The following is a 23099-nucleotide window of genomic DNA, read 5'->3' as shown; positions in this document are numbered from 1 at the left end:
TTTTTTTTTTTTTTTTTTGTCCTTTGATAGCAATTTCTCGCTGCGTATAATAACGAACAGTATAATGTAATTTAATAGTATCTCGATAGTTTACTATTTGCCGCAAAAATTTTACTTTCCCCCCCGAATTCGATACATTACGAGACATGGAAGCTCTTAAGAAACGTTCGAGAGATGCGATGCTTGCAATGTATGGTTTATCCTTTAAACCTAGATATGTAAGAATTAACTGATCAAGGACAGAACTAAGATAGAAATCTTACCGTCGTTGTTAGTAATTTACAAAACTCTTTTTATGATTTGAGCTGAAGGATTTAAGAAAATAATAGAATTTAAAAGGACAAATCTATCTATTCAATATTCTACTTTTTTAGACTTCGGAAAAGCTATTAACTTACTACTATCTTTAGGTGGATAAAAGGAAAAATTGAATTGTGATTACTGTATTTTTAATGAAACAATTTTCATGAAAATTGATCTAAATTCGTGGCAATAAAGATTCCAAATTTCTATATATTTTAATCTTTGTGCTCTATCGATAAGTTTAGGAAGAAAGAAAAAGAAAAAAAAGACTTAAAAAATATGTATATTTTATGATTTGTTAAAACGATCTTGGTGCATTATGCAAAAAATTTATAAATACAAATTTATTTATATTTCTTTTGTAAGATACTTCGAAAGATTTGTTATTTCTATATTATAATTCGATTGTAAGATTTAGAGAATGGAAAATATTTATCTTCTTGGTGTCCTTCAGTTTTAGTCATCTACATAAATTACTATAGTACCCTAGAGATCGTAAGGAATGATCATACTTACTTCGATAATATAAATTATGATAATATTAAAATATTAAACATATTTCTATTTTTGCGTGAATGCTTACGATTGTTAGTTGTTGGTTATTGTTATCTATTTGATGAGAGTTTTTAATGTTATGCATACCATGAGAAAAAAAAAAAGCATTATTAAATTCCCGATTTTTTTTTTTAATATTATTGGAGTTGCTGTTCATTTCAAATGCCTAGTATATCTAATCATTTTTTTATAGTTCTCTCGTGCGACACACCGAAATGCAGGATAAACTTTTCATAGTTACTCGATCCAATTTTGACAATTCCGAATGATTTCCGAAATAAGTTCAAGCCAAATGACGTGTATTTATATGTTTTACGTAATATAATAGGAAAATCATATTACAATTTCTGTAATGTTAATTTCCTTGCTGTTTTATTCAGGATGATGTTTTGTTTCTTTACATTCATACTGAAAATATACATCTTGACCAAAATTACCTCTGAATGAAACGCGTTTTGCGGTCACCTCATCTAATTCCTCAATACGTGTAATAATAGTAATAATAATAGTAATAATAAAAGAAAATAAGCAGTGAAAGACCATTATAGGATTGGTGGGCGTGAATGAAGCTACCTGTGAATGAAGTTTCATATAAATATATAAATGTTAAAATGATGATATCTATACATACATATAATAATATATGAATATATAAACAGAACTCTTTCACAAATAATAATTGAGAACCTCAGTAGCGGTCAGTAGAGTAACAAAGATAATGGCAGAATTTTTAATGTCCTACGATTAGACATATTAAAGGTAAGAGATTCGAGGTGTGGTGAATTCTGTAACGTATCGGGAAAAAGTCTATCGAATAACAGCATGCTTCTACGACGAAGTGGTATACACGAACGAGAAACTGTGTACACGATTATAATCAATGTAAACTTAATGCTTTTTTGCCATACTTCTTTGAACTATTATAGAAATCGTACGATGCTCAAATTGTATGTAGTGATGTTTTACTTAGTAACAGTGTCCTAGGATGAATGAATGCGGTGCGTTGTTAACCTTCTGTACAATCATGAACATCGAGGCAAGTGGAGAACAAAATTTTACGTTGTATTAACTATATTTTTCCTTCACCATTTGGTACTTGGAAGATTCTATATTTTACACGTATCGAATTCCTTAGACGATTAAAATATTACGCGTCCATATTCTATATTTTATACTTTTATATTTTTCTGGTACTAAAACGAGAAACGCAATGTTATTGTTAAATTAGAATTTTACGATGATGGTTGATCATAGTTTTTATGGTAGTATTGAAAAGGTTCCACGCACCCATTCTGCATAGACCAGTACAAATAAGTTTAATATTAATAGTAATAATGAATAAAATAATTGTTTAACCTTACTGGAACGTAAGGTACATCCCACTTAAACAGTAGCAGGTGTCCTACTAAATACTGTACCTTGACGAACTAAGCTAAAAAGCCAGAGTACTAAAAACAATCCTTCTGTGTGTATAAATGTCAGAAACTTTTATGTATCAATGAATGCTATATATTAATAACAAATTAACTTACACAACTGCCATTACGATTAACTATTGTTTGGAATATTAGCATGGTCCAATATTCCGTGTTTTATCTTTCTTCCTTTAAATCGAAATGAAAGCAAATTCTTACGAAATTTTACCGTTTTATTCAGTAGATTTTTATAATTTTATTGTTAATCAGTGAATTATGCGCAAGACTTGTAACGTTGAGAATATTGATAAATGAAAAATTCGTTATTAATGTTCTGGAACGCAGTAATCGTAAATGTACGAGATAGCTCTCTAACATTATATACCAGTTGAGAAATAATTATTATATTAACAGCTTAAAGGTATTTGTGAATAATAACTTTTATTTGTGTATCACTAACAATTTATTTTAACGAAATCCGGCATGTCAAATTGTTTCACGTTGTTTTAAATTGATACTAATTCATCTTAGTGCTTAAATAACTAATAACACTATGGTTGTGCTCGATAATTAAAGCAATGTCTATATGTGCATATTTATGAACGCGAATGTGTACGTACGTAAATGTATGATGTATGCACGTATACTTTCGCAGTTCTATCTACTATCTTTAAGCTGTAAATGTCATTTTTCGACTTACTGAAGCGATAATGAATTCATATATCTATTGATCTTTCATTTATTAAACGTACGTGTATGTATATGTATACGTTTACGGCTGTGTACATACGTACATACATATGAATTATTACTACATTATTAAAATACGCTTTTTGTATGTGTAAACATAACACTTTTTCAGGTAATGGCACATAAAAACGTATTTGGAATGTGAAGAGTTCTATATTGGATCGGTAACTGTTTTATAACAAACGAGAGTAATATATTCACAAAAGAATATGCGTAATAAATATGATAATGACGACGATGATGATGGGTACATAAATTATATAAATGTAGAAAACAAAGAGTGTAAGAGAGAATGCGACAGTGAGAGAGCGAGATTGTTAATGGAAGAAACACGAAGAAGTCATGAATGTACTTGTAAAACAGTATGGCTAATAACAGTCCTTGAGTAAAGAAATATAATGTACGGTCTTGCGCCAAGAGATAAATCGTCTATTCTGACTTGTCTAAATATAATATTTTTATGATGCAAAATGATGGTTGTTTGATTTATTTTATATACCCCTATTGTTGCAAAAATTAATTAAAGCAATTATATAAAAATAAGAACACAGCTCATAAGCAGTACTTATGAAAACACCTTTTTATTCGTGTTGGACATTATACAGAGTATGTTTCAGATGTAATTGTTATCCACGGACATTTTTTGATGTTAACAATAATTAGACGTACATTTTGATATTTTCATCGCTGCAAACTTCTTTCCCCATCTTCCATTTTGAATTATAAATTAAATTCTCTAATAAATGACCGATAAAAAAGAAAGTAGAAAACAATATTACATACGCTACAGCGCTATCAGATAGATAATACAATTGAAGGGATGATGTGCCCCATATTATCTTCCCTTCAGTCAGGCTATATGTACAATTATTATCTTCTTTGAGACTGTCATTAATCGTTCTTTAAACAAATAAGTTAACCGTATTATAAAATGAGTTTGGAAGTAAAATCGTGTTTTCCTTTAACTAAATTTCACAAGCTTTTCAGCGTGTGTACAGTCTTGATTTGAGTTTATCTGGAAAAAATAGAAAAATTAATTTTACTTCTGTTACTATTTAATATGTATAGCAATGAGTCTTTTTTCTTTTCTACTAATGTCTGGCTAAATTAGACGCTATGTTAAGAGAATGCATCACAGCGAGAATCTGATCACCATATTTTTTTTACATGTTTGTGCAATGCCTAATACAATTAATCAACGTATAAGACATGAATTAACATGTGTATATATTTAACTTTATATCTAGATATTATTAACAAAGTTACATATATGCTAAGCAATTATGATACTAACAAAGTACAAGTAGTAAATATAAAACTTACAATATTTTTTCCACAATTTGTTGAATACCTAAAATTATTTAGAACTTTTGTTCCTCAAGACCATGCTTGAATAACATGAGTACTGGCACAGATTCACCATCGATTTCGCGATATTCCATTAATGCAACAATACCATCAATGTCCATAGATTCACCAGTGAAAAACTGCAAGTCCTTAAAACGACTCAATATGTCTTTCATTACTTTATTTGTATTTGTCTTGAAAATGTCCACTTGGTCAGGAGATTGTTCTTCCAACTTTGCTACCAATCTAGCAAAAATTGTACTATTGATAAAATTGTTCAATAGCAACATACACTGTTACAAACATTTTGATATTTACTTTTTCATATAATCCTTCAGATACACGGTATAAGATTTCTTGTCTGTAAATGCAAAAGTTTCTTGAAGCCGATGATTCATAACTACATCAACACCAGATTCTACAGATTCTTCTGTTCCTTCCTCAACGTCATCAGCAGATGGGTTAAATCCAGCTATGTCAATGTCACCTGACTTTCTAGTAATCATCTAATTATAAAGAAAATTAATACTCAAAACTTAAAAATCAAAATATAATAATTATATATTACTTTTAATATAAGTACCTTGCCATATACTTCATATAGAACATTATCTATCAACTTTATTTTATAGGTATCTGAGAACATCTCATCACCTGAAATATAACAAATAAATTAAGGTACAAAATTCAGTGTTGCAAAATAAATTATATTATATAATTATTTAAAAAATTATTTAAATGTCTATTTTATTGCAACAAAATAATTAAATTAAGATAATGACTTTTTCCTGTATTAAATTAGATTTATAATATTATATACTGCAAGTTATATCATTTTACTGTCGTCATTCCGTAGTGAGTCATTTCGAACATATGGAGAGGTTATACATTGGTATATTAAATATGCAAACAATATAATGTTTTTATGACACTAAAGGGCCTTTAAAACTTACACCATGGTACATTTGAACACTTAACCAATTACAATCATACTGAAGAGACATTTTATCATTATTATTGTCAGAAATTTAATTTTCAGGATAGAAATGTCACTACAGATCTATCTTCAATCAAGCGTAATATTTTTTTTCTGAGCATAACATAAAATTTGAAAAAATATTTATTATATACGTTATTAAAAGATATTCCAGATTTACTTACCGGTGAAAATATCCTTGTAGATCTTCATAGTGGAAGATGGAGAAAGATTTAATTACAGTTAAACTAAATAAGACTTAGTCACCCCAAAGAGCGAACCGGAAGGGAGAGCAGTACTCAAAGATGCAGCTAACTTCGCTGCATTCTTTTACCTCTTACATGTTTACCAACATAAGAATCTAAAATCATTATATACTCGAATCAAATATATTTCATTACTACGTAGATGCAAAAAGGTAGTTCAGTAATTATTTTAATATTTATCATGTTCTAATCAAATATAGATGCTATATTAATCTTCCAAAAATAGATTTGTGACAAGTATACTTTTATTTTACAAAAGATATGTATTACAAATTTTTATATTTTTCAAAACTCTGATTAATATAATCTCAATTAATTATTAATAATTAAACAGTAAAGCGTTATTAAACTTATATATTATTTATTTAATGTACACAAATAAAACGTGCGAATAAAAAGTATAAACTAAATACGAAGAATTTTTAATGAAGCGTTACAACTAGGAGTTGTCTCTCATATTTAATATTATTTTACTTTATTGTTAATAACATAGACAAATATTTAAGCACATTATAATCCTAATTTAACATAAAATTAGAAATATATTGTTACAATACGTTTAAAGTTATATAGTGAATATTGTTATTAAAGATAAACTGAAAAGTGGCAGCCTGTTCTAGAGTAAAATTGTGCTAATTCCGACAAAATCCTTATTTTTAGTTCCGGTTTATATTATATCAGATATTTTAGAAAAGTTATTTCCATACTTATATCTGATTTTTTATTTATAGTTTGAATAATAATATATTTTAATTAAATGCAATTTAAACTAATATCCAACATTAGTTTTTCTAATTATTTCTCTTATTTATCATATAACTCGACAAGTATTAAATATATTGAATCTGATATTTTAATACAAAATAAAAATAATAAAAACAGAATAATTTTACGTTGTAATAAACTATTAAGTTGGAATGACGTACTATTTGCTTGCATAACTATTTCCAAATTTCATACGACATAATTACCGTTTTCATTTGTAACATTTACTTCCGGTTGCTGAGAAAACAGGACACGTTTGTTGCATGCTGTTTTGAGTGCAAGTTTATCAACGAACTAATTTCTTTTTACATTTTGTAAAAGATTTTAAAAGCTTACATTGTATTGAAACGTGTGCGGTATAAGAAACGACAAAAATGGAAAACGGTCAAGAAGAGACTAAAGTTGAAACTGTAACGAATGATGCTGTTGATGACGAGGTTAAAAACGAGAAGCCGGTTTCTAACGTTGAAGAAAATGCCACTAAACAAATATCTGAGGAACCATCCAATGAACTCTTGGAAAGAATAAAGACTCAGATCGAGGTATTATTTTATTAAATAATTATTTGTTCGACCAATAAGAAGCTAGACACTATTTTATCTCTCATGATATTGTTTTATGTATATACACACATACATATCTATGTATATGTATTCATATAGTTTGTATGAACATAATTAGAAAGTTAAATTCATAGTTTGCAGTTATATAACTACAGTTCAATTATTCAATATTTTTATGTTTCCAGTTTTACTTTGGAGATGTGAATATGCAAAGAGATAAATTTCTTATTGAGCAAACAAAATTGGATGATGGATGGGTTCCAATGACTGTTATGTTAAATTTTAAGATGTTAGCTTCAATGAGTCAAGATACTGATGTCATATTAAAAGCTATAGAATCGAGTGAGCTCATGGAAATTTCTGAGGATAAAAAAAAGATTCGTCGTTCTCCAAAGCATCCTTTGCCAGTGTATAATGAAGAATATAGGAAAGCACAAGAAGCTAGAACAGCATATGTAAAGGGATTTCCTTTACAGGATACCAATATTGAAAAACTTAAAGCATTTTTCAATGATTATGAACCATTTGAAAACATTGTTGTAAGTATATAATTAATGTATAATGAAAAAGATATTTTCAGATAAAGCTTGAGAAAATTTGCGTAAAAACGTTTAGATTTTCAGACCATTTTCTTGTTTGATAGATGAGGAAGTATCAAGATAAAGAAAAAAAATTGCAGTTCAAAGGTTCTATTTTCATACAATTCAAAACTTTAGAGAATGCAAAAGCATTTATGGCTAGGGAGTCCATAAAATATGGCGATACAGAGTTGATTAGGAAGTGGTCGTAAGTTGATTAGGCCATACATCTTTTATAAAAATTTCAATAAAATTATATACTCAATTTAATATTTTGAAATGTTAGAGCTGATTATAGTGTGGACAAGGCAAAGGAAAAGGAAGATAGACGACAAAAAAGATCAGAAATGAAAGCAAAGAAAAGTGAATCTGTTAGTACAGAAAATTTTATTCTTTATATTTATCGTAGTAACTAAATATTAAATTAGAATGTTGAACTTTTTAGGGAAAAGAGAAAGATGATAAGAGTGGTGATGAGAATGAAAGTGAAAAGGATTCTGTATTACCAAAGGGTTGTGTAATTCACTTTTCTGATATACCTGACAAATGTACAAGGGAAGATATTAAAGATCGTTTGGGAGAACTAGATGCCAGTATTGCATTTATTGACTTCAAAATAGGTGACAAAGAAGGATGGGTTCGTCTACAAGGAGAAAATACTGCGAAAGCTATAATTGATAAAATGTCAGAAAGCAAAGTAAGCCTGTTAAATTATATTTTTCTATTTTTTATTCCTTAACATTGTTTTGTTCTACTAATCCTTTTTATTCATTTTATAAGGTATTACTTCGCAATAAACTAGTTACTTGTCGCGTTCTTGAGGGCCAAGAAGAAAAGAATTATCTCATTATGGCCGAAGAACAGATGGCAAATAGTAGGACAAAACATATTAAAGGGAAGAAAGGCAAGAAAGGTTAGTTTAATGTAATAATTGTAAACAATTTTTCACAATTAGTATTATTTTCATAATGATGTCTTGCCATGCTAATACTGAGGGATCAGTTTTGGATTTCTATGAGTTAAACTCTAAAATATAACTGAATGTATATTGGTTACACGTTTTATGTAAGTCAAGAACTAGACGTATATTAAGTTTGTAAAATGTACTTTGCAGGTCGTAATACGCAACGAGGTCAACGGAAAAGGCGTAACAGCGAAACCAATGATTCAGTTGCTGCTAAAAAGATGTCTGTCGATTAAATCAAAAATATTATTTAACTTGAAGAAACCAAAATTGTTCTATACTTATTCAACTACACATGTATATTAATCATATTTTTATTATACAGATATCTATGTATAAAATATGAAAAAGATAGCCGTTACACTGCTACGTATTCGAAGTAAGCGACTACTTTAAACGCATATTTTTTGTTAAGCTTAGGCAGTGTGTATTATTTAAAAAAGATAAAAGTACAACACTTTATATTTGTAAATTGTACATTATTTCATAGCCCCACGCGTAATTTAACGTATTTGGATATAGGATAAGGATAATTATAGAAACCGAAAGTGCAAATGTATTTAGAAATCAGCATTTTATTGTTTTACAGTGAAATTTACAAAGGTGTTTCGACTAATCTACTACTTAAATTTCACTGTTATGTGCTTGATAATCCCGTTCACACAATTAACGGACAGTCACAATGTGCTGACAATTCGTACCATTCGCAAACAATATTTTACGAGTATTTTTTCTTTTTATTTTTTCTTTGTGAAACGGTATTGAAAATGATCGAAATCGATAGTACAGTTACGCGACACCGTGCATAGTATGATTGCTATCTAAAGTACAACGTTATGTCCTTAATCATACCAATACGCTTTCATTACTTGATGTGCCTCAGAAAATGCATACAATCGATTAAATAAATTCGACTATATTAAACAGGTGTTATTTTTTACATGGCGATCGAAACTTCGTCCGCTGAAGCTCATGACGTTTTTCCTTTCCACAAGGGAAAATTTGTCTTTTAGTAGAATGATTGTAGGTTTACTTTACGTCAATATGTCTTGATAATCAGTCTGGTTTATGAGTATGTGATGGTGTGCATTTTTAAAAAAATTTATACTATTGTTTAAATAAACATTTTATGCTTGAAAATATATATAATTTTAGCAATATTTAATTTTATCAACTAATGGAAGAACAGTGTTTACGAGTAGTATTATGGATTGTAAAAGAACTATAAGGAAATAAATTTTGTATTTAAGTTTGTTACTTATATAAGAGATATTAAAATATCGAGTGCTGTATACGTTATACTCATTGAAGTTCTATGAAAATTGAGTAGAAATTTTTTAAGTATCTGGATCAAAAATAAATATCTTATAACATTGTAATTTACACTGAATTTGAGAGTTTAATTCTTTTGATAATTTTTAACCGCAACGACATCAGATTCAGCTTGAAAAATCCTACAAAGACGAATGATATTTGCATAAACGCGGGCGTAATCTCGCCTTAGATTACTTGGTCGAAGAGGTTTAGGTAATATTTAATTTAAAGGAAATTGTGTTCCACTTTATGATTACGTTTTGAGCACATGTTGCCACCAGAGATCCGTCGATGTTTCCGCAAGTGTTATGCGAATTTCGTTCAAATTGAACCATTAAATATGCAGTTTCCGTTTGTTATACTTATTCACTTTAACTTCAAACTTTCACACAGCGTTCGCATAAGTTTCTAATGCGAATGATCATTTTAAAAGAACTTATCTTTTTTAGTATCGAGTGCATACATATATATTTTTTCAGTTTTCTCCTTTTTTCTTTCTTTCTTTTTCTTTGGCTAAATAGTGAACAATTATGACAAGACGATGAAGCAACGCAGAATTAACAAAGTCCTTCAAAGTTGTCAAGAGGTCAAAGGTCGTCTGACAAACATTAAGATGGAACAAATTTTAAAATATATTTAAAATATAGAACATTTTGTAGAAATAAATAATTGCGAATAATAAATAAAATTATCGAAGTAATTTATCTGTCAATTTTGTTCCTGATTTTAATAAATTACATTATGTTCACAGGTCACTATGATGTAGCATCGTCTTCCTTTAAATTTTAGGAGTCATTTTTGCGACTATCCTCTCATACAAAATTTCTCTACGAATCGGGATGCATTGACGTTATTTAATTAATTATCCGTGCTAATCCATGTACGAGCCTCGATACTTGGAATAGAAAAAACAAGAAACAACTTTTAATTTGCACGCACAAACGGAAGTAGGAATCTTTTGCGAGTCTAGCGTCAGTTATACCAAAATTTATCCTAGTCACGTGACATTGCTACTCCATGTTGGATGCCAGCTACGAGAAGAACACTTGAAAGAACACTGATTGTGAAACAGTTACAGTGCTAACTCATGAATTTTTATATCGATTTTGTTCTTCGTGAAATATATCGTTAAATTAATCTTTCTTTTCAACTTCTATTTTAGTTCACGTTTGAAATAAAAATCATAGACGGCTGTTAGAACTTGTTTCACCTTCTAAATGTAAAATAAAGATGATAATATATTACTGGAAAAACAAAATCGACATTAGACACTCGGGGAGTGTTTTATGTTAGTTAACAATATAGTTCTTGCTATCATCAGGTTAAGTTTCTCTTAGAAATAAGTCACTTGATAAAATTTAGTCAACTCATCGAGAATCGTCTTATAACACATGATTTTAATAGTATCCAGTAAAAGAAATGCACCATATCTTGTAAAGAAATGCACTCAAAATGCTCATAAAGTTTGACGTGCATAATCGAGGAACACTCATAGTCATTTAAGCCTTCCCTTAAAAGCACTTTGTCTTTGTAACAACATATGGCAGTTATCGCTGTTTACACATCAGAATAATTAGAGAATACTTAAAATACGATCGAATGTTGCTTTAAAACTCATTGTTTTTTCAGTTTTCTTCAACAATCGTCGAAAGAAACATCGAAACGTCTCCATTCTTCATCGAATTTTCACAAAACGGACAATTTCATTTGCCAACCTCGGTTATGCGCTATTATTAGACATCTGTTAATCCACATCCATGCAAACTCCTTCAAAATTTGGACTCGCCAGTTGCCTCAAAATCTACGAAAGTCACCTTCTTGGTTTTCATGTTGCCCTCTTGGGGCAACCCCTAATGCTATACAGATATTTCCTGTATTTGCACACGTTTTTTAATAGTATTGGTGCCACTAGTAGTACTCAAAGAGCTAGTTGTCCTCGTTGGTGGTTTTGGAGGAATAGGATCCTTGTGGATGGTGTTGCTGGTCCCGTGGCCAGGTTTTGGTTCACTATTAGACTGTTCATCGACGTCTGTCGATTGACTCTGAGCAATTTGTTGATGTTCCTGAATAGAGGGACTTCTTGCAAGGGTAGTATACGACGGCGGAGGTTCTTGGGCTGTTCTGGGGCTTTCTGGGCTCTTAATGGACGATCTAGTGGTCATTGGAAGGGATTCTTGTCCATTTGGCGTGCAATCCATTGCCGCCCTCTTCTTGTCTCGATCCCTTTGATAGTAAATACCCGCGAATATCAACATGTTCAGCACCAACAGAATGCAACCGATTCCTACAGTGATTGCCAGAGCTGTGGTGGTGCTATAATAGTGACGAGAGGTCGATCTTTGCAACAGCTCTGCATTGTCTTCCGAGTCGTCCAAAACAGGTGTAATATCCTCGGTGAGATCATCACCAGCAGATGTGCTGCACGCTGTTGTCGAAGATGCGCTGGTTTTGGTTGTACCTACGAGGGGCAGGGGAGTGTACCACTCATCTCGAACTGGTCCTGAAAGGTTCGATAATCGTTTCTCAATTATTCGATTCGTTTATGGAAATACATCACGTATCGTTTATATCACTTATATCATAGCCAAGATTCTTTCAATCGTAATGCTTAAATAATCGAGTCTCTTTCCATACGGATACAAGAAATATCTTAAATTTAAGATACATTACATAGAACTTTGATACGTATATATCGAAGAGAGAAGATTTAAGCGACTTAAGAACAAAGAATCTGGTCGTCACCTGCATAAATGTGGTCGCCCCTTTCTCGAAAATGATGATGCCGCATAGAGACATCGTCGTCCCCAGGACGATGGAGTTGGGGTATCAGGTTCAGCCAAACCGCCATTTTATGACCACGGTAATGACTCTTCATTTTCGGTTTCATCGCTGAAACAATCAGGATAGGTGGTATATTCGTTCGGGAATCACGAATGAAGCCTAGGGAAAAGTAAATAGAAGAAAAGGAAGAATAAGACGTGAAAGGAAACTCACCAATCGTGAGATACTGTTGAGTACCAGTCTCGTATTGTTCCCACGTGAGGCCATGATATCGCTTATTCTCCTTCGGCGTGCCGTAATCCACCGATTCGATTTTGTGTGGCTCGTTCGGATTGCCGGTCTTGGCGAAATTCGTGAAAAACGTTAGGACCGCCTCTGCGACGCCTTGATCCTGGCTAGAATAATTCCGTGGAAAGAAGGATCCCCCAGCCACCAGCGGCAGGCCGAAGATATACGGTATATCCTCGCCGCGAACGCTGCCCAGACGCTGGAACAAAATGATTTTCCTCGTCAGTGAGATGCAACGTTTGATAGCTAAAATAGGTGTTACTCAATTCCAAAATGGCGTCGATTGGAAATGTATGATACGGGTATAATGTATGACATGACAATCGTTTCATATGGGATTTCATTAAATAAGGAGCGCTTAACGACTGAAAATAATGGAAACGAAAAGATTCGAAGGTTCGAAATTGAAACTTAAAAATTGAAACTTGCAAAACTCGAAATAAGCGAGAGCTTCGTATAATTTCTTCGAAACAGCTTGCTCGTCGATCGCAAAATTACTCAGGCAACTATGAAAGCAGCGATCTTTGCATCCAGCAAAATCTCATAACGGGATTACCGCGAAATTTCCGCGAAAATCGCACAGATCAATGATTCAGCCGCCATTGCAGCCTCCCTTTGAAGAGAATCCGTTCGCGATGGAGGAACAAACAGCCGGACGGCCGATTTCGCCGGTCTAGCTGCTCGATAATTGTGATACGATTCAACTCGATAATTGTAATTGCAAAGCAGCGTGTATGGCACGGAGACGCGGCCAATTTCGTTTGTGTCCCACGGAACACGTCGCGATGCAAATCCCGTTAATTCACAGCGTAAGCAACGGAATTTACAGCTGCCAGCCGACTTAAATGTCGCCTGGTTCCAACGGTATCTTCGTGGATGGCTTGCAGATCGGTGTGTATATGCTCGTGCATGCATCTCGAAGACGGCCGAAGAAACGAACAGCGAATTTGCATATCGCTCGAGAGAATCCACGGCTACGTGTCTTGACACCTATACACTCGGATCGCTTAACGGATCAACCGGTTAGCCTTGCTCTGTTAAGATACGTTGTAGCTCGCTGAATGAGTCTCGAGGGAGTTTCGTTAACGCGGTTTAAACACGGTCTTTTCAAGCTATTCGATTCATTAGGAGAAAAGCCAGGCTTTCCAAGGCAACCAACATTCCGAACCGTGGAATTCCCAGATTTGTTTCGAAACGTATAGGTAAAGAGAAGATTCCGCTGCGTTTTTATCATCTTTAAGCTTCTTGTTTCTGCCTTCCTCTCGGGGCTTTTACCTAAAGGCAGATTCATTTAACTTGCCCATTTTTACGTCCCCGTTAGCTTTCGCGGTTTATAAGTATGCAGGAATTCCGGTTAGCTTTTATTTTAGAGCACCGTTGTTAATTTGCTGGCTAAGAAAATTGCGAATATAATGTTCATAATCATCGTGATCGAGTGATCGAATGGCTGGTACAATACAAAATTATATAAATACAATTTACGGTATCAATACAAATTCATGGAAGAAAAATAAGTAGGTTTCTTAATAAACGTGGAATAAAAATTATCTCGTTTGTTCAAAATTAGAAACAAAATTCATAATTAGAAATTAGAAAGAATTAGAATAGAAATACCTTTTAAACGAGGTATTCGAATCAAGAAATTATTATTTATCGATGTACATGATGTTATCTCTCTATTCTATTTTTAATTTAAACATACGTATCTCAGAAGATAAAAATATATCTAAAAACAAAAAAAAATAATTAAAAAGTTGCAAATGGTTACTTTGTTTCTTTTCAAGAAATTATTATTTATCGATGTACGAGATGTTATCTTTCCATTTTATTTTTAATTTAAATATACATATCTCAGAAGATAAAAATATATGTAAAAACAAAAAAAAAATAATTAAAAAGTTGCAAATGGTTACTTTGCTTCTTTTCAAGAAATTATTATTTATCGATGTAGGAGATGTTATCTCTCCAAAAGAAAATAATTAAAAAGTTACAAATGATTATTTTGTTTCCTAACTTCTATCAGTAGGCGTATTATATTATACATATATCCTAAAACTAATATAAATAAATAAATATATAATATAAATAAATATTATTTTACTTTGACAAACTAATCCAATTGTTTTTAGCAATAATTTTATCATTCTTCCATCGCGTTTTATCCACAAGTTAGAAATTTGTTTCCCCTCTACTCTCGCACACACGCAAGTAAGTACAAACTCCGCGATACTTTTTAATTGAGTTCGCAGTTTCCGTTTCTTTGCTCCTTTCCCCCGGTGAATTCTTATTCGAATTGGCCTCCGATCCTTTTTCCCGTCGGACTTAAATTCACGTGCGACGCGTTAATTATAGCAACCCTGCGAGTTACGAAGAGTTAGTCGCGACACCGGAACTTATTAAACGAGGTCGCCCTTCGCGACCGTGCCTCGACTTCCTTTTAATTAAATTTCGCTTTGTGCGTACACAGTTGGTCATACCGTGGCAGGTAAACGCGCTAAATCGCTATTAACCGTAGCCCACAGGCGAAACTTGTTAACTTCCAGTCCCCTCCTCGCCCCCTCCTCGCACACGGACACCCATAGCGTTCCCTGTGTACCGTAAATACGCGATAAATTAGACCGAATGGTGAAAACGATAAAATAAATTTCGCAACAAATAGTCGGGACTTTCCTTATGGCAGAATGACAGATTCTATCCGACGATAATCCGATAAACCAGAATTTTAAATAATCGGTTTTTTCTTGCTCTATTATCGCAATCGTCGGTCGACCCATTGTATTCCACGAAATTTTCCATTAAATCAGGAAAATTAAACAGCGAAATTTTTATCACGCGAAAAATGATTTCGAACCAAAGATATTAACCCTTTGCACTCGAGAGGTGACCTTTAGTCACCATTTCCTAAAATTTGGAAGATCGATATTAATTAATACATCAAATTTAATGTAACGTAACAGTATGCGAGGTATCGAAATCAAATAATTCTACAATTTTATTATTATACGATTTTTTATTTACTGCCTTAAAAAGTATTGCCAGTTTTCAGCAGAGAATCTTCGAATTTCTACTCTTCTCTAGTCAAAAAATCGTCGAGTGCAAAGGGTTAAAGTAGAGAGAAAAATTGGCAATGCGATCTAATGAAGGCAATTAAGCATTTCGAATACGTGTTTTAAAATTGGTTATGCAATTAGTTATGTATTAAAATTAGTAATATTAGTTTTAAAAAAATTATGGTGCAAGTTTAGACAACTTAGAAAATTTAGACAAAGTGGGAAATGTAAAGAGGAAAGGTGTTCGACTATTTGGTCGCCAGGTTGCTTTTTTACGGGTCTTTCCACTGTTTTAAAGCGAGGAAGGGAAGGATAAGAGGAATTCGCTCGATTCCATTTAATTCGATCGCAAGAAAGCGCCCGAGCTTACGGCTCGCGCAGATTGCCTCTCTAAACTTCCGTTTTCTTGGCATCGATTCCCATCTTGGCCTTCTCGGAGCTCTCTGCTCGCGTTTGCGTCCCGACCAACCGCTGCCCATGATTTCACGATGAACCTACTGATCTAATCAAACGCCTCGAGGGTCTGATAGAAGGACGTTCGCGTTATCCAGGAAGTCTCTGACGGTGTAAATTAAGCGCGGCGCCGTGCTGGAACTTGGTCACGTCGTTGGAACCTCGAAAGTTCGCCGATCCATCGGACGATTGATCGATCGAGCCATCTACTACGAGATATTCTTCGTACGATAATGATCTCGTGATTTAGCGAGAAATTTAATGGAAATTTGTGTTTTGCGAAATTATCGGTTAACTCGCCAGAAATGATTAAAAAATAAATTTAATCACCGAGATTAAAATGATATTATTGTCATAAAATTATATTTCTCATGCTATTATTATAATAATTAAAAAAAGAAACTCCGATAAATTGAATGTAATTATTCCTAAACGAATTAATATTTCGATTTCTTTTCTTTTCAGTGCGTATTAAAATGTCTGATAAAATATTCTCAGGTCGTTTGTTCGATTATATTCCGAATTGATACTGGCACAGTTATGCCCCGACTCCTATGATTTAACCATCGGGTTATTAATTTATTAATTTACATCCATAGACTGGCAGCACACCGATGCACTCTCCCGACAAGTAGCGAAGATCGATATGCTACGAAGCAAGTAAAATGTACCTCTTATAGGTCAGACGAGTAGCACGTGACTGACTAAGAAAGGAGTCCGATCGCCGATAATTTCCTCGCGTTATTGGGTTGGCAAGAAAGTAATTTCGGTTTGCATCAGTAAATAATGTTATGCTTGTTTAGTTATTCTTTTGTCAATGTTAGAATTCTTTTCTTTTCAGATGCGGTAGTCGATACATTTAGGTTGCTATTGCGGAGATGTCTAGCTTTTAAGTTGGTGTGAATGAACGGTGATGCGTGGTGGCGAGTGAACGTGGATGGATGGTAAAACTGGAAAAACAAAAGAAGCGCGAAGAACAAGCGAGTGTGTGTTCGACCGTGTTGTGCGTGAATATCCCTTTTCCGCGTGAGAATGCGCGATGAATAATAATCTAGAACCGTTGTGAGAATCCTTGTAAAAATTAATATTATTAATAAACAGTTTAATAAGCGACATCGTCCAGTTTTCATTATCCACCACAGCTATTTCGTGAAATTCCGTGTAATTTCGTTTATAACTGTCAGTTCACGGTCAGTCTTAACATGGAGTGGAAAAATAAGCATTTTCGACACATTTTACTTTTTTATTTTCATAAAGGCAAGAATGTGGCTGAGGCTCGCAAAGAGATACGAGGAGTTTATGGCGTTGATTGTTTAACAGAACGCACGTGTTAGAGTTAGTTTAAAAAATTTCGTTCTGAAGATTTTTCACTGAAGGATACCCACAACGTTCTGGTCGACTTTTTGAGATTTACGCACTTGGTTAAGTTTTTCGCAGATAAGGACCAGAAATTCTATGAGAGCGGGATCATGAAGTTACCAGAAAGATGGCAAAAGGTCATCGAATAGAATGGAAGATATTTGATCGATTAAAGTTCATTTACTGTATAGAAAAAATTGAGTTTCATTTCACATTAAAAAACCGAAAGTACTTTCTTGCCAACCCAATAATGCTCTTCTAGCGAAGAAGAAAAGACCCAACTCTTTTGTAGGTTAATAGAAGAGACAAAAATCCACGTATCGATGTTTAAATAATTACACGCAGGTATACTTTCATCTTCTAAACTTGGCCTATTTGTATCTCTCATGGTTCCACCTGCTTTGAATAAACGAAGCGAAACGGAGGTACAATTGGCCAACTTCTCTATGCTTCTCCAAGCTATTACACTGCCAAAAATAACGGATCCTCGCTGTACGCGTATAATTTTATGTAAAATTAACTCGAACATAAGCCGTTTCTCTCGCGCTCGACGTTCCACTTTCCGCTTTCAGTGGAGTGGAGAGGTGTGCGCAAAACTGCCATATTTAGTATTTCGTCGTGCCTGGCCTTCAGGGACCGAAGGGGCAAAGGGGAGCGTGTACTTAAGAAATTTCGCGAAGAATCAAAGAAATCGCGAGTAAACGGCGTAGACGGGAGGAAAAAAGGGAGAGAAAAAGAGATTTCGCGAGAAGTAAGTTTACGAGCGAAGTGGTTCAAAGAGACCACGGTTCTCCGTTGACGCTTTATGCGGGTGTCCCGATCGTTAAAGGACACGGCTCCTTTTAAATCGCATTCGACATCTGTCGCGCTCGCTCCTGTATTTACGGATGAAGGAAGGACTGTGAATTATTGCTTATACATTGGCTAAATTGGGAACTTACGTTTCCTTGTGTTCGCGACGTCATCCTTGTTATCTGTTTGCAAACATGAGGTTGTTGGTTTATATCTTTGTCGTATTGCTTTTCGAGAAATAAATCGCTTCGAAAGAAATCGACTAATCGAAGCCTCTACGAGCTAAACTAATTTCAAAAAACTATGTAACAAAATTCTAAACAATTAAGAAGAAGCGTATATATATACATAATTAGCTAAATCAGTGATCGACGTGTTAACAAGCGAACGGAAACAACGGAAACTAGCGAAATGGTTGAAACAAGGAATACATCCGCTCTCCTTTTCGCAAGCCAAACAAGCCACGAAGCGCCAAATCGAGTTTACAAAATCAGTAATTGCGGTTCGAAATGCAGAAAGCAACGAGGCATCGATTCGACTGCATAAACGTCATAAGCTCAAAGCGTCTTTCGAGAATAATTCTCATTAGAAATTTTCGTAACAGCTTCAACCATTTCGTCGATCACCGTACGTGAATCAACGCAAGTCTCACGATGCGAAATCTCGTCGACAAACCTGCAAAAGGCCACTATCCTTCGTCTGATGACTAAAGTGATAGAAGTACGTTTTAGCCCCCCGCCTGGCATGATAGAACGCAATCCTCATGAGAGGCGCAACGGTGTGGCCATCGCTCAGTGCCTCCATGGTCCAATCCCTTATAATGATCGGATGCAGGACAGACTTGTTCCAGTCCGTATACTCGTTCCTAACCGCGGAGAAGATCTCGTTCAGATGATAGACATAAGCGTTCCTGATGAACGTCCGTAGAATTCGATTCCGATAATCCTCCTCGAACCCTTGCTGAATGTCGTTCGCGTTGAAGTCCAGGTTCGACTCGGTGGTGGAGACACCGAGGATCAGTGGTACCTTGATGAACGTGTCGCTGACTCTCTCCATGTCCAGGCCTGGGTCGGGATTGTTCTGGTCCACTGGCAAGCCTGGCCCGATCCGTGGCACGAATCTGTAGCGGAAAACGAGGCGTATTAGCTTGGTTCACTGATCGTTGGATAGTAAATCGGCACGGTGCAGCCGGCTTCGATCGATGAGGTGACCGAGTAAACTGGAAGCCAACAATAACCTGCATTAATGCTCGCCGATCAACGTCTTGACTCACACCTTGACCTGGGATGGCGATATAGTCAGAGTGATACGACGATCGATGTCACAGTGTTTTGCAGATGACGGCACAGTGCATAAGAGGATAGAGATTTAAGTATCGTGCATTTTGGAAACGTATTGGTTTACGATGTGGATAGGTGAATCGATGGTTAATAATAGCTTCCTTGTTAATTTATTTCTAAGAAGACGCCTTTATGGGTATAGCGGCAGATCATTATTATTATTATTAAAATTCGCAGACTGATCTTTGGGTTCAGAATAGTTTGCCGGAGTTACCGATAGAGCTAACGAATTTTCAGGATTCTGGAACATATTAGTTCATGACGTGGATAGGTGAATCGATGATTAATAATGGCTTCCATGTTAATTTATTTCTAAAAAGACGCCTTTATGGAGACACTGGTCATCCGCAGATCGTTATTGAGATTTATTTTATCCCGTATTAAAATTCGCAGACTGATCTTTTGGTTCCGAATAGCTTGCCAGAGTTACTGATAGAGGTAACGAATTTGTAGGGTTATGGAACGTATCGGTGAAGGGATGTCGTAAAGGATTAAATAAGCGGAAAGCACTGTGTTGGATATTGTCAGAATTTATTATGCACGAGGAGGGCTGTGCCGAGAATACCGTGTCACTTTTGGAAAAATGTTCTAAGTCGCATTCTGGTAGTCAATGAACTGTCTGCACTTTTTTCAGCCCTGGCCCACGTGTCGTGGGGTTCACGCGTCCGTAAATCATGGGGGGTGGTTGTAAAGGCATAAACCAGGCCCCCATTGTCTTGGTACCCTTCACCTCGCTACGCGTGGAAAAATATCTTTCTTCTTCGTCGGTAGGGATGGCGTCCCTACATTGATTTATGATGTGAATTGGTGAATCGATGATTAATAATGGCTTCCATGTTAATTTATTTCTAAGAAAACGCCTTTATAGAGACAGTGGTCATCCGCAGATCGTTATTGGGATTTATTTTATCCCGTATTAAAATTCACAGACTGATCTCTTGGTTCCGAATAGCTTCCCAGAGTTACTAATGGGGCCAACGAATTTTCAGGGTTCAAAGAGTCGAAGTTATAGAGATCTATAGATTTGTAAGTACGATATTAAGGCAAAGATATATCAATGTGGGAAGATGCGATTACCCCGACGACGTGATCGATATGACTGTCTAATATTTTCGCCCAGGTAGCAATCTCGCAAACGGCGCTAAACGCAATAAAATATGACGTAAAGTACGATCTGATTTTTAAGGATACATCTCGCTGGAGATCACGTGAACTTTATTGGACTCTTTCGTGCGGAAGGCAATAATATCGGTGACTCGAAGTTCTTCATCCCGCGCAGGTAATCCAGGAGGAACTTTTACATGAAATTTACGGCGAGCTATTCATGGATGTTAGATCAGTCTCGAATCAAGATCGTAAAGAGTTACTATCTTACCGGATTTCCGGCAGTTCAACGGCCATGAGCTCACGGAGAGGAACGCCGCGTAGACAGTCGGCAATATCTTCGTCGTTCTCAGTGGAACATCCTATTTGCTCTGCTACCTTCAACCGTAGGTCGTTCGGATCGTGAACAGACGCCCACGGGCTTAACGCTGAGCCACTCGATAACACAACGCGGTGAAACAGACCTGTAACCATTGGTCAACACGTATTATTAAACACGATTCAATTTCGGAAACATGCAATAATCGGAAATATTTTTGCCAGTCACGTTAGAGTCGGTAAAGAAGATACGATTTTTCAAACGATTTGGTAATTTTAAGGAAAAATATAGCGTATGGCGATTCAATTTCTAATGGAAGTATAGTAATGTATAGTAATGGATGTGGAATAATTAGATCATTTACATGGCAGATTTTCGATGTATTTTTTGGTTATAGAATGCAGGATGACAAAATTCTTCTGACTCAATTAATTTCAATAATGTAGATAATATAAATGAACTGGTAATACGTAGAAATATTACAATTCCTTATAAATTATAATAATGTAAGGGAGGATCTATTTTCCCCCTGTGATTGTTGAAGTCAGCTGGTCATAGGTATCCTCGATGCTAGAAGGGACGAAAAGAAAAGGAAGAGATGCGTTTCGTCCTGGGCCTGCTAGTGGATTCATCAATAAGGCTATCTAGCCGGCCTTGTCTTAGACTTGTTAGGCGCTGTCTTACAAGGAGAGTGCAAGTCTATCGGGTCAGCGATTTGGTTCAAATTTTACAGGTTTATAGATCACGTCATGCAGTTTAAGAAAATATACAATTATAGCAGCATCTACTCAGTAGTTTTAGAGATATTTACGATTAAAATTTCATTCCCACCTTAATTAGAGTTTTATTTCCATTAGTTTTCAATCGGAGTTGTAGCCAAGCGGTGATAGTGGAAAATTACTATTCTGAGGACCGGGGTTCGATTCCGGTTCAATAAGATAGTATTTTTTTTCAATCTATTTTTTATTTTGTATTTATTTTTCACCTATGAAAACATTGTAAATAAAAAATTGTAAATAAAATTTCTTAATAAAAAAAATTTATTTTTTACCCTCCCCTAGGCCAGTATATATTTATTATTTAATAAGAATATTATACAAGGAAAACAATTTTTTAAAGCAATCTTATGTACTAATAACTAATTATTAAATTAAACATTGTATAAGAATGTTGCCTATAATTCCAACTTTGCTGCGCAGCTATAAATGTTCACGAATTAATTACAAAAACTAGGAAATGTATTAATTTTCTACTGCCGAATCGATTTATTAATGTGTATTATTAGCGCCTGACCATAAGTGGTATCTAGTTCGAATAAAAATTTTACCGCCTGCGATCAGCGCCATCTATGATTTGGGCTCAAAAATCAAGAAAGTGATAGGAATATAGAATAGGCAAGGAGGTCGACGAAGTGATGGTCACGTGGTAGACAAGGACAGAGAGGGGATAGAAAAGGATAGAATGGCTCCGGCAGTGAAAAATTATTAATTACTCAATTTCCGTAAACAATTCGTGAACTTTTATAATTTCATTGTAAAGCTGGAACTTCAGGCTGCATTCCTATATAACTTTCGTAAAGAATTTAGCTGTAAATTGTTAGTTATTAATTTTTGTTTTATGGCGTCTATGATTTCGTAACGGCGACCATCACGACCTTGCGTGAAAATATTTAATACTCAACTAAACTAGAAGCAAAATGTGATCAAAAGTTATATGAGAAGATTCGCAAGGACATTGTTTTTATAATGAGTGCATAAAGTTTCATAAATTAATTGCGTAAAGAATAGTAATTAATGAAAAACCAATGGCGTCTTCGA

General features: G+C 34.4%; 3 protein-coding genes across 3 annotated transcripts in view; 1 reads left to right on the top strand and 2 right to left on the bottom strand.

The window, feature by feature from the left end:
• Positions 1 to 3717: 3717 nt before the first annotated feature.
• Tctp (translationally controlled tumor protein) lies at positions 3718 to 6770 on the bottom strand. Its single transcript, XM_017903749.1, has 6 exons — positions 6714 to 6770; positions 5532 to 5707; positions 4954 to 5024; positions 4689 to 4876; positions 4347 to 4616; positions 3718 to 4038 (listed from the first exon to the last, which is right to left on the bottom strand). The coding sequence occupies exons 2-5, from the start codon at positions 5557 to 5559 to the stop codon at positions 4385 to 4387; spliced, it is 519 nt and encodes a 172-aa protein (XP_017759238.1). The 5' UTR covers positions 5560 to 5707; positions 6714 to 6770; the 3' UTR covers positions 3718 to 4038; positions 4347 to 4384.
• On the top strand, positions 6615 to 8970 carry La (La autoantigen-like). Its single transcript, XM_017903748.1, has 7 exons — positions 6615 to 6919; positions 7126 to 7479; positions 7584 to 7726; positions 7805 to 7889; positions 7964 to 8215; positions 8299 to 8431; positions 8633 to 8970. The coding sequence occupies exons 1-7, from the start codon at positions 6752 to 6754 to the stop codon at positions 8716 to 8718; spliced, it is 1221 nt and encodes a 406-aa protein (XP_017759237.1). The 5' UTR covers positions 6615 to 6751; the 3' UTR covers positions 8719 to 8970.
• A 2682-nt stretch (positions 8971 to 11652) lies between these two features.
• The window catches only part of NLG-5 (neuroligin 5), a 45117-nt gene continuing 33670 nt past the window's right edge, over positions 11653 to 23099 (bottom strand). The window contains exons 5-10 of the mRNA XM_017903737.1: positions 21235 to 21427; positions 19195 to 19639; positions 18669 to 18701; positions 12791 to 13064; positions 12539 to 12685; positions 11653 to 12296 (exon numbers count right to left, since the gene is read on the bottom strand). Of these exons, the coding sequence (XP_017759226.1) occupies positions 11653 to 12296; positions 12539 to 12685; positions 12791 to 13064; positions 18669 to 18701; positions 19195 to 19639; positions 21235 to 21427 (1736 nt within the window). The remainder of the gene's footprint in view (positions 12297 to 12538; positions 12686 to 12790; positions 13065 to 18668; positions 18702 to 19194; positions 19640 to 21234; positions 21428 to 23099) is intronic.

This window comes from Eufriesea mexicana, unplaced genomic scaffold, assembly GCF_001483705.2.
Source record: "Eufriesea mexicana isolate 0111107269 unplaced genomic scaffold, ASM148370v2 scaffold2545, whole genome shotgun sequence".
NCBI classification, from domain to species: domain Eukaryota; kingdom Metazoa; phylum Arthropoda; class Insecta; order Hymenoptera; family Apidae; genus Eufriesea; species Eufriesea mexicana.
This window is presented reverse-complemented; position numbering and strand designations above follow the sequence as displayed.